We start from the raw sequence: 12,433 nt of genomic DNA on the forward strand, positions 1-12,433 counted from the left end.
TTTAGAAATCTCTGTCTCCTCTCTCCTTGGACACACGAAACTCCCACAGAAATGGGCCACAATTGTGTAGGGCCCCCATCTGACATTGTATAAGTTTTTTTTTTTTTTTTTTTTTTTTTTGTGGCTATTTGTCAATAAGGGATTTGTGTTCACATTAATGTTTTTAGATTTGTGGAGTAAAAAAGAAGTGAAAAGATAAAATTAGGCCTTTGGGTAAGAAGGCCCCAAGAATTGAATTCACATATTTTTGTTTAATTGAATACATATTGTAATTCATGGGGTTATTATTCAGTAATTTCATGAATTAGATGCACATTTCAGACATCAGTGCTTTTAATTAAAACCTATAGACTAATTTAGTGAAATTTGAATTCATAGTGTTGCTATTATGACATATCTTCAAATAACATATGGCTATAAATAATCATGCCTGAATATAAGTGTACATTTCAGATCAAACTCTTTTACTGTGATTAAATAGAATATTTTAAATATTTTTAGACATTAATGACACTTAAAACATATATAAATATTAATAAGAAAGTAATTTACACATTCTGTAAAAGTTTACCATGCAGGTGGCCATCTATAAGGACATCCTCTTTGGATAATTTTACATTTTATGCAGTAATTTAGCAAATGTTTCTATTTATTTCCCTTAAAAACACATACTGGTTGATGCATCATCATCCTGCGCATACTAAACTTTATTATATCTTTATTTATAAGTAAATGCACATTGTTCTTAAGGGGGGCATCTTCCCCCATCTTACCCTATGATTGCCCAATCCAATACAGTATGAGGGCTGTCCTCAAGAATCTGTTATACATGAAAAATAAACCAAATGCTCATGACCCGGGTGATTCATCGTTTAAAAACGTGCGTGAAAATCGATTTAATCTTTCCTTACATCTAAGTGAGAAATGAGGTATTTTCCTATCAGCAGTTTCAGCAATTTGCCTCATTGTAAATTCGACCATTTAAATTACAGGATTCTAAAAGACACCGCCATTAAAATAGTAATTTTCTTTGAAGAGAAGCAAAATAATAATAATAATGACAAAAACTGTAAAGAAATGGGAAGGTATGAAAATGCAGTTTTTGTTCAATGGATGGGAAAGGCTGCATTCACATAAGGCTGAATGCGCTGCATTTCACTGGTGCCACAATTACACTGAAAGGTCAAGTATTACTGCATCTTGTGTTCCGCGCTGCATGCTAAGTATTTCTTCTTGCAAATGACCCTCGTCTGCGTTCGCAGTACAATGGCCTCAAGAAGCAGATAAATACTGGACAATTAAATACATTTTTGCTACTAGTTGACAATAAGATTTACTAAAGAAGGTGATTGCAGTTAATGTGTAATTGTGCCATTTGTCATGTACATACTGAAGCTGGGAATGAGTTTGAAGCTGTAGTCTTGCTCATTTCTTTGTTACTTTGCTTTTACAACCTCCAGATTAAACGCGGAAGATGAGGTATAGCCTACATTTGAAAGTTGGAGAATATCTCTGTCCTTTTTAATCAAAGGCATACTTCATTCTTATTCTCTATTTTAAAAACTCAAGTACTTCAGTGAAGCAGTTCCGACAAATACAGATTTGCCTTTTTGCTCCATAACTGTAAACGATCCTGCCAAATTTGATGTGAGTTTTAAGTCTGTTAAACCTCTCTCTCTCGGTTTTCCTACTTCGTTTGAAGTAGTTGCTTTCTCATTCCCCGCACATGCTGTGCTGTGGTTGTGGTGTGTCAAGAATAGAGTTTAAATATGGTTTTGGATATTTAAATAATAGGATTATGTTCTGTCATTTGATTTGGATATGGACCGCTCTCGCCTGATTTTGTTGCGGACTGTAAATTGTCCAATTAAGCATTTTAAGTTATACTTTTACTTTAACATGAATGTGTTTGGAAATAAATTAAGTTATTAAGTATAGTGTACATGGCAATGCTGGTGAAAGAAGCTTCAGCACCCCGGACAGCTCCAGAGAAAATGACATAATGCCAACTAAAAATACACTATGTGGGAAAATCATTGCATAACCTTCCATTTTGAAGGTGTGGCCAAAGCGAGTTTGTTTTGTGTGTGGACATGTTTAAAGTCAGTGGTGTGAATAAGAGATGATCGCTTTAGTGAAATTAACTGGTATGTCGTATTTGGCACGTATTTGACGTTTATATTTACGCTGTACGTCACATTTCTGCTCTTTAGAAATCTTAAATCCAGTTTTATTTATGTTGAACATCTTAGATACACGATTAATCCCAAATATGCATGGTTATTTTTGTCGAGATAATCACAAAGTTTTATCGAGTTGGGTTCACCGCAAATAAACTATAAATGCAGATCAACCAGTTTCCCCGAACTACAGTGTAGAATAAAACAGGGAACGGACCTCGGAAACCCTGATTGCACTGAGATTGGGGTCTAATTGCAGAGAGGTGACTGGGACCTTTGCACCCAAAGCCTCGAGGACAGTCCGCAGTTGTGCAACGTGTGTTGAGTGAAAGTGATGAGAGCATACACGCTTCCAACAAGTCATTTTCAACAGCTACAAGCTCCACACAAAGACCACACACCGAGCCTAAGACATGTTAATGTAATCTGGAGTCTTTCAGAGGAGCTCTAACAAAACGAATCCCCGAAAACCTAATAGACTCTTTCGGCGCTGGTGGATTGCTGTGGAAAATGATTGAATTTGCACAACGGATAAAAGAGAAAATCTTACTTGCCTATAAAATGAACGTTTATTTCATGTATTTGGTTAATCAATTTATCTAGACTTGCGATGAAAGTACGTATGGTTAAGATCCTCAAACATTCGTCTACTGAAGTTTATTACATTGCAGTGATGTAGCCTACAAATATAGGTAGCCTAATACTGTGGTAATATAGGCCTATACTTTTAAATTTTAATTTCGCTCCTTGTAAATTCAAATAAACAAATAAACTCTTGTCACGAGAAACTGACTAACACGCCTTTTGAGGAACGAATATTTAAATTCTTAAACACGTGTACTCTTATGATAGGACAGTACACATTTTTTAGATTTTTTTTTAGATCGCAAAAAACATAATATTCATAGTAGTCGCCCATTGATCTTGTCTTTTTATACAAATTATAGACATTGCTTGGAGTTTTAGGTGGAGGTTACACATAATTGAGTATCAGTGCAAGTAAAAGAAGCATCTGTAGGCCTTCGAAAGTATAATTTCGGACATAATCGACAAAATGATCTGTTGATTTAACGACCCTTCACAGAAAAGAAGAGCGCCATTACAATCAGCGAGTCATTAAAACGCGCGCCCCACTGCCCGCTTACTGGCGCGAGAGCTCCACATAAATACCTTCATCAGTTGAAGGTTTACTACATGCAGAGGGTTTTATTTGCGAATAAATGCTATAAAACCCAGGCGTGAACATCAGCAACAAGGGCCACACCGACCATTCGGCCTAATGGCCTATATTGTGTACACGTTGCATCAACAGTTACAGCTACTATCGCTGTTGGAGCGTATATAGTCTATAAAATATCAGGGCAATCAGTGCACCATTTATTACAATATTTCCACAAATAACAGAGAGTTATAAACGCTAAAAGAGCAATGTTAGTCAACTCTGGTTTGTCAAGCAAAAAGATGTAACTTATTAAAATGAGTGAACACATTTCTTATCCCTCACAACACTAAAGATCTTCTTCTGGAAATATTTTTGGCCAATTTAGCGAATATATGTTGTGCAATTATAAGGGCAAGAGCATAGTGGAACTGATTCAGAAAAGCGACAATGGTAACAATCGTTTAGTTTTGGAGGGAAAACACATTTAATCAAGGGGTTCTTAAAATCTTTGAAATGACAATAACATGGTCGAAACTAGTGAATTTTATAATTGAAATGTAGTTGAAAAGTTTTTGCATCACATACTCGATAATTATATGTGACCCTGGACCACAAAACCAGTCACAAGGGTCAATTTTTTAAATTGAGATTTATACATCATATAAATAAGTTTTCCATTGATGTATGGTTTGTTAGGACAGGACAATATTTGGCCGAGATACAACTATTTGAAAATCTGGAATCTGAGGGTGCAAAAAAATCAAAATATTGAGAAAATCGCCTTTAAAGTTGTCCAAATGAAGTCCTTAGCAATGCATATACACATATATTTACGGTAGGAAATTTACAAAATATCTTCATGGAACATGATCTTTACTTAATATCCTAATGATTTTTGGCATAAAAGAAAAATCGATCATTTTGACCTATACAATGTACTGTTGGTTATTGATAAACCCGTGCGACTTGTGGTCCAGGGTCACATATAGTCTATAAACCACAGAAGTCCAAAATGTTATTTGAAAATAATCAAGCCCAGCTCAGAATGTTTTTTTTTTTTTTACATAAATAATTATGATAGTATTAAAGAAGAAAGAAAGAAAGAAAGAAAGAAAGAAAGTCTGACTGATTTCGTTAATGGACCCGCGGCCTTTGTATGCCAGTATACAACCGATTCCGTTCGTGGGCTATTTAGGCTATTTGGGCTATTTTTGGTCAAAACTTGTAGTAAAAATGTCGAGTAGAAATGTCAAATTTGATTCAATTATTTCCTTGTGTGGACTAGGCGACATCTCGGCACGCACTTTCAAATTTTCTCGCAGTCAATCTTCCCTCAGCCCTCTGATGTTTACGGTCTTTATCAATACGTAAACACGGGGGCATTTGATTTTACCTCAGATCTTCACAAACACGGTATTGATGGACGGCGCTCTGATAAGTGTGTTTATTTCGTCTTGCAAAGTTATTTAGGAGAATACTGTTGTTTGTACAGCGATGTGATTGATAAGTTAGCTTTTAGGAGCGTTTGTTTGATGTGAGTTTCTCTCAACGAGTGGAGACCTCACCTGAACTGACTCATTATTTAAACGACAAAGAGTTGCAAAAAGAAATCTCTACAAAACCTTCGTTTACTTTGGAAAGGCATAGGCTACAACTTATTTAATGGGTTATTAACTAATTACAATTAACTTAGGATCGAACTTTTACCATTATGAATCAAATTGCGCAAGTTTTATATAGTAAGCGTTTTAAAAATATTGCTTTGCTTTGTCAATTTGCACGTAAATGGATTCCGGGTTTTTCAACTGTTTAAAAAAGTTAGCATTTAAAACGCAAAATAAACTTCTGACATAATGTTTATGGTGTGACTTCATGAGTGTTGCGACACACAGAAAACTACAGAACTATTTGCAGAATGAACACTTTACTATAAGAGGCCCGTCCAATCCTGAAGGAATATCCATTACAAACAGTAGAAATAGTTGATTGAAAACAATGTGCGACTGCAGCAAAAAATCCTTCTAATGAGTATTCAGAAAGCTTGTAGCCTACAAATGTAAAGGCTAATTGTGTGGAAGTTTGTTGACTTTGTTTGACTCGTTTTAATTGTATTAATCATGTTCAGTTGGCCACCGCCGAGTGATAGATTCTTACACCCAAAATCTAAAATAAACGTATTGTTAGGATATTGTTATTGTCATAATTTATTAATATGATTGTATGACTGCGTTTAAGTCAAATATCTATATAAGTTACAAGAAAATTAAACGTACAAATAACAAAGGAACTGAAAAAAAAAAACATGTGACCCTTAATATCGATAAAAATTTTGTACAATATACATATCGCTAAAAACTATGTAATCAGTCCAAACCTTTTACAGAAATATACAAGCTACGTTTTACAATGAAATCTATAAGAAATCAGTTTAGTGTGAGGGGTTCGTTCGTCTTCATTGTTGAACGGGACATTTTTTTTTTTTTTTTTTTTCAAAAAAAAAATCCAACAGGATGACAGAATATTTGTGATTTTAGTGTTTCAATCAGTCTCCATTTAAAATCTAGTGTAGTATATAAATAATTCCATCTTCTTAATGATGTTTTGGCGCTCATCCTCACAATAAAAGATTTGATACCTTTGACATTTGGCAATCCTCGTGTTGCTTGCAGCCTTCTCCCTCCAGAAAGGAGAGCGCAACCACTGTTCGCATGGTCTTTTTTTGAGCAGAGTATACAGATTATCTGCATCCACCTGTCGTTTTGTTATTGTATTATAGTCTGTTCCGGTGTCACCACGTCCTGCCGTAAAGCAGAGCGGAGCAGGGCAAGGCAGCTCCATACTCGGAGCCGGAAGAGTTCAGGTGTGACAGGCCGGACACCTGGGTTTGGAGAGATGGAGGGCTTGCAGCATGTTGACCCAGATCTGGGGACTGGCCGGCGTTGCCTACCTGCTGACTTTGATGCTGGCCCATTGAAGAACTGTTATTGGACATAATCATGACGTTCCCCCCCTGGTGATGGTGGCTTTGTACACCAGTGTTGGGTGTATGGCTGCTGCCTTGGCATGGCTTTCCGTCTTTCACTAACACTGGCACGGCCACCCGCCGCGGAGACTGCTGCTGCTGCTGACAGGAGCCATTGTCTTGTTGCATTTGCTGCTGGGACACCTTGTCCTTGGCCTGCCTTTTCATTTTATATCGGTGGTTTTGAAACCAAATTTTAACTTGAGTCGGAGTCAAGTGAATCATGCTGGCCAGATGTTCCCTTTCCGGCGCGGAGAGGTACTTCTGCTGCTTGAACCGTCGCTCGAGCTCGTACACCTGCGCCTGGGAGAAGAGTACTCGTCTCTTCCGGCGAGGTGTGCTGGTCAGCGGACCCATGCCTTTGCCAACATCCGCCAGGGAACTCAGAGTGCTCATACTGCCCATATTCATACCAGACGAGGAACCCATGAAACGAGAGACTGCAAAAGAGAACGGTTTAATTTAGCTTTGCGATTTAGTATCAGTAATTAAATGACCACAGAAAATACAAAGCTCAGTGCAGTAAAAAGAGCTGTGCACTATTACGCAATCGTCTCTTGTTAGACTTTTCCCTGCTTTGGACAAACACGGTTAAGAGTCTGTTAATTGATGCAGTTTGTTTGGGTTCAGATAAAGCACCTGGCACGTTTAACGCGCGGTTGGATTAACATATTTCCCCTTAATCTACTGTCAAAAGCAGCATGTTCACTTAAAAGGCTGGGGTTTACAGTAAACAAAAAAGGCTACAGATTTTATACCTGACATGTTTAATACACTTAAAATATCTTAAAAAAAATCTCACGTACTTGTAGAGAAGCGTGGGTCAGGATTCGTTCCGTACCAGCTGGTGGCCGTCGTGCTGCCTCTCATGCCGTCTTGATAGGCCGGCAGGTCGCTCATGTTGCCCAAATTCCCGTTACAGTAGCCCCCCATGGCTGTATGTGACAGCTGGGAAACTCCAGCTGCAGTCATGTGGTAGGCAGCGGGTACTGTTCCATTGTGGCCCATGTGGTGCTGCTGCATCGCCGCTTGCGTGACTTGGGGTTGTCTGTACGAGGCAAGTGGAGCCCCCAAGTTGTTCCCCTCCATACTCACTTTTTTGTAGCTCTCTTCAAGAGGACTTAAGATATCGGATACAGAAAAAGGAGTCGTATGCTTAGGGCTCATCGACATTGTTCTGTGTTGGAAAGGGAGAAATTAGAAGGCAAGGCAATCTCTCCTTCTTTTTTTTGGCCAGCTCCTCTGTTCCTGTTGTTTCACCGTCGCTGCAGCAGGATGGAAACGTATGAGTGTGCACTGGAGTCCGCCTTAATTGGTTTGAGTGGGAGCTCGAAGCTGACTTTCGTTTGTTTTAGCTTGGTGCCAGGTTTAAGGCTTCCATCAGAGGCGGGGCATCAGCAGCCAGGGCAACAATACAAAGCAGCGCTATCATCTGTGCGCCCACGCACATTTTCTATTACGCGGTCTTCAGCTACCCGTGCCATCCCCCAACCCCGAAAACATTTACGCGTGTAACAACACCTGTGCGTAAAATTAATTCGTCCATAGTTCATTTTCAGCGCGAGGCTGTTTATTTCGCGGCTTGCAAGGAACACGGCGAAGGATGAAATATTGACAGTTGGAGTGATGTTTATAAGGGCCCCTTGATGTGAGTGCATATGCGGACTTCAGACTTTGAGAACCACTCAGTTTCTCTGAGAGAAAAAAAAAAAAAACTTGAGTTGAACTACTGACTTTTAATGGCCACAAGAGGCTTCTGGTGATTGCAGGCGTGTTTGTATTATGCTCCATCGTACTCAACATGCAAAGGGCCCTTGCGACGACTCAGGAACACTGACTGACAAATAAATAAATACATACGCGCGTGTTAAGAGGCCAAGTAAATGATTAAGCCCGTTTCCGTTTGATATTATTGGACATAGGCAGCGTGTCGTCCAAATTCCCATCCACTCGGCTCAGACACGCGGTACTGAGGGAAATGAACTCGGGAGGAGGAGAGGCTCTCAGGTAAAGTTAACGACGCGGAAATAACCTGAGTAAGTCCTGAAGTAACTCCGTCTAAGTTCAATAATGCATAGCTTACCCTGCAGTGCGATCCCCGATCGACGCCCTATAGGTCTCCCTCAATATGGCTGGACAGAAAAGCAATTTTACAGAATTTTTTTCATTTCATTATAATTATTACGCTATTATTATTAATAATCTTATTAGCTATTTCATATTTATTTTGTAACAAATATAATTGATTTTGTAGCTATTTGCAAAACAACGCGTTGTCTTATGCTAGGCTAAAATTTTACTTTAACTATTCTACAACTAATAATTACGTTTTCATTTTTTTCGTCCTCCTGATATCGCAATATATGTGGCTCTAACATTAATTTACTTAGACAATAACACCCATTTATCGTATCAAATTTAAAACTGTCAATAGAGAAGCAAACAAACCTTTTGGGACACCATGAGTTCATGTCTTTTGGATAAAACAAAAAACATGTAGGCAAAGTAAGATTTTCATATTGTAGACTTGAATATTTGGTGTAAACTTTCGTTTTTATCAAGACCAGCGTTCATCGAGAGTCTTCGCCGCTAAGCGCTGCAATCTTCTAAACAAAAACGGCTCGTTAAAAGAAAACCTGAAGCAGATTTAGAAGGAAACAGTTGATTTTATGGTCATCAGCAGTCAGGGATTATAGAGACTAGTTGTTGTTTTTTTAAATATTATTTTAATATAGAGTTATGGTTAAAAAATAAACAAGTGTGTTCTTCTTTTTGTAACGATATCGTGCTATTCATTTCCCTAATGTCTACAGCATCAGCTCAACTAAAAAATGCAAAAGTCGGAGTCTGATTATAAAATCATTAACATCACTTTATTAAAACAGGAAATACAAATTCTGTCGCATTTTTAATTATGCTGCACTTTTTTGCTTTTATGTTTTCTAAATAAATTCAAATGCCTTTCGAAAATGGCATTTTACGCTATGTATTTATTTGTTTCTTTGTGGAACACTAAGTGTTAATCTGAAATAACCAGCTGCCCTGAAGAGTTAACAGGAACACAAACATAGGTCAGTGTATCCCTAATAAAACTATCAAAGTGCGTTTACGCCACAATAATACAAAAGGAGACCAAAAGATGATACGGATTCAGAATAACATAACCCATAGGCTATTAGGATGAGCCAAAAAACATTTAAAACGAGGGAATACAGCGTCTTCTGGTGGTCACAAGTCTGAATATTTTCAAATGACACGACAAAAAGCTCCTCCAGTGAGCAAAGACTGATAGCTTTAGTTTCATTTAATACCAACAATACATTAGCAACTTTTTACACTTTTATGAGAAACATTTCAACCTTATGTTTCCAGCGAGCGTTCACCACTCAAAACGATCGTGATTGTCAGCTTGTCGCATTTTAAAGTGAACAATTGATATAGACCTACGTTAACCTCTTTAAACTAGCAGACAACCGCGCATTTCTCTAGTTTGAAGTTAGCACAGGTGGGCGTAGTTTGTGCACCAGAGATGATAATCGCGAGTGCAATTATAACAATTAATGTCAAAACTACGGGGCGTCCAATGCAGCTTTCAAGGTGTTCGGCCTACTTGATCCAGTTTACAAAAGGCTCTCTTAATTATCTTAATCAGGCTCACTCCTCTCTACTGGAGTACGGCTATCATGGTCAATTAACGGCAATTAGTAGTACGATTTGTGTTGTTTTTAACATCTTTTTCTATTGACAAACCGGAGTTTTGTTCAGCGCTACCTGGGTGGCTAATACATATTCAATATGCATATGCATATATATAAAATATGTCATCATTTAGGCCTATCCAAAGGCGTATTATATTATATTATATTATATTATATTATATTATACTATATTATACTATATTATATTATATTATATTATACTATATTATATTATATTATATTATATTATATTATATTAGGTTTATTTGTCCTAATGTGTCTTATTAAACGTTTGTTTACGGTGGGACGCGGGTGATATTGACGCTCATCAGGTGCAGTAAATATTGACAACCAAGTACGCAAACTTTAGACTCCGCGATGCTATTGTGACATCTAGTGGAGAGTGACAGCCATGCATTTTGTACAGAGAGCGCTCATGGGAACGAGAGAGAGGAGCATTCGTTTCCTTCTGAGCCAAATCAGATCAAGCCCAGCACAGGAAGCTGTTAACCTCAAGGTGGCAGAGTGGTCCTGCTTACAGCCAGGCAGCCAACACTGTGACATCACATATTGAATGATGTCACGCTTTTCCCCCCCCTTTTTTCACTTTATAGTTAACTAGCAAAGTCTGACAGACCATCCGGAGGCATGAAACGCATTTGCAATGACATAGGCGGAGACCGGGGATAAAAGTAACACCTTTTGTTTGAGCATCGGTAACTCAGTGGTTGTATGTGCTATATCTTTCAAAATTTGATACATGACAGCCACATTTGTCTGCTACAAATATAACTCACTTGGACATGTACAACACAATTACAGATTATGTGGGTTCATGTCAAACACAAAGAGTTAGTAGAGTTAGCTGGAGATAATGTCAACACAATAAGATCTACACAATCTAAAGTTATGCAAGAATGTCCCTAGTAAAAAAGTAATATTTAAAATACATGTATGTCATACTGAATACACTTAAATTCTATTAACATATTTACTGACATATTGCTTTAGACCTACTGATATAAAAATTACAATTAAACCTTATTTAGAGTACTACTTGTGCACAATGCACATTTCTTAATATTAGGCCAAACATGTTTTATTGCCACTACTGATGAGGATTGTATGATATTTGAATAATATCAGTCTTTAAATGCAAGATATTTAAAGCGTGCCTAAAGCATACTTGCAATAGTTCCACTTCAGCACAATCAAATATACTTAAGTATATCTTTAGTTGGACCTCAGCACTACTTCTGCACAATTAAAGTGCATTAAGTACAAAATTAGTTGCTCCAATTTAGCAGACTTTAAGTATACTAGTTTAGTATACCAAAAGTATGGTTACACTTTATTTTAAGGTGTCCATGTTACAGTGCAATTATACATTTAAGTACTGAGTAATAATAATTAATGTACTTACTATAGGGTTAGGATTAGGAATAGGGGTTGGCTTAGGGTTAGTTGTCTTTAATTATGCATAATTTATAGTTATTACTACAGTAACTACATGTAACATTGGTAACAAGTGCTACCAAAAGTACAATTGTAGGGTATTTTTATTAAGTACATGATATGTAAATGTATTTGCAGTATACTTAGCATGAAATACATTTCAAATACATTTTAGTATATTTATTTTTCACTAGGGGTTTTGAAGAACAAAGAATAATGAATAAAGTGAGCAGTTTTGAATAAAGAATAAAGCAAATACAAAGGACATTAAATTTAGCACAAAAACAATTGCTGTGTGTGTGTGTTTGTGTGAGTGTTCATGTGTCTGTACTATATTCCTGTCACACAAGGATTCACTATGTTGTCATCCATCTATTTTATGTGAAATTTGGGATATCATATAAAAACGCTGGATGGAAACGCTGAGATGCGCATAAATTCTAAATATGTGCACACAAAAAAAAAACATATGTGCTCAATTGGTTAATGGTTAACCGCGATTAATCGCATCCGAAACAAAAGTTTGTGTTTACATAATTTATGTGTGTGTACTGTGCATTTTTATTATGAATATATACACACATGCATGTATATATTTAGCAAAAATATATTATAAAAATATTTATATTTATATATAATATAAATTATATATAAATATAAATACATGTAAATATTTCTTAAATATATAAATGTATGTATGTGTATTTAGATAAATATACATAATATACATAAAAATACACAGCGCACACACACACACATTATGAAAACACGAACTTTTATTTTGCATTCGATTAATCGCGATTAATCGTTTGACAACACTAGAAGACATGCGCATAAACTATGATGGAAATATATTTACCACATAAATCCCTCAATGCAACAAAAAACTCACGTGATTTTTCTAAACAGGGGATGT

The 12,433-nt window shown here is 36.8% G+C and overlaps 1 protein-coding gene across 1 annotated transcript; it reads right to left on the reverse strand.

Annotated features, from left to right (window-relative positions):
* Nucleotides 1-2,125: 2,125 nt before the first annotated feature.
* nkx2.1 (NK2 homeobox 1) lies at nucleotides 2,126-8,474 on the reverse strand. The gene is made up of 2 exons (XM_051869359.1): nucleotides 7,171-8,474; nucleotides 2,126-6,804 (listed from the first exon to the last, which is right to left on the reverse strand). Exons 1-2 carry the CDS (start codon nucleotides 7,535-7,537, stop codon nucleotides 6,131-6,133), a joined length of 1,041 nt encoding a protein of 346 aa, XP_051725319.1. The 5' UTR covers nucleotides 7,538-8,474; the 3' UTR covers nucleotides 2,126-6,130.
* Nucleotides 8,475-12,433: the final 3,959 nt, after the last annotated feature.

This window comes from Ctenopharyngodon idella, chromosome 17 (assembly GCF_019924925.1).
Source record: "Ctenopharyngodon idella isolate HZGC_01 chromosome 17, HZGC01, whole genome shotgun sequence".
NCBI classification, from domain to species: Eukaryota; Metazoa; Chordata; class Actinopteri; order Cypriniformes; family Xenocyprididae; genus Ctenopharyngodon; species Ctenopharyngodon idella.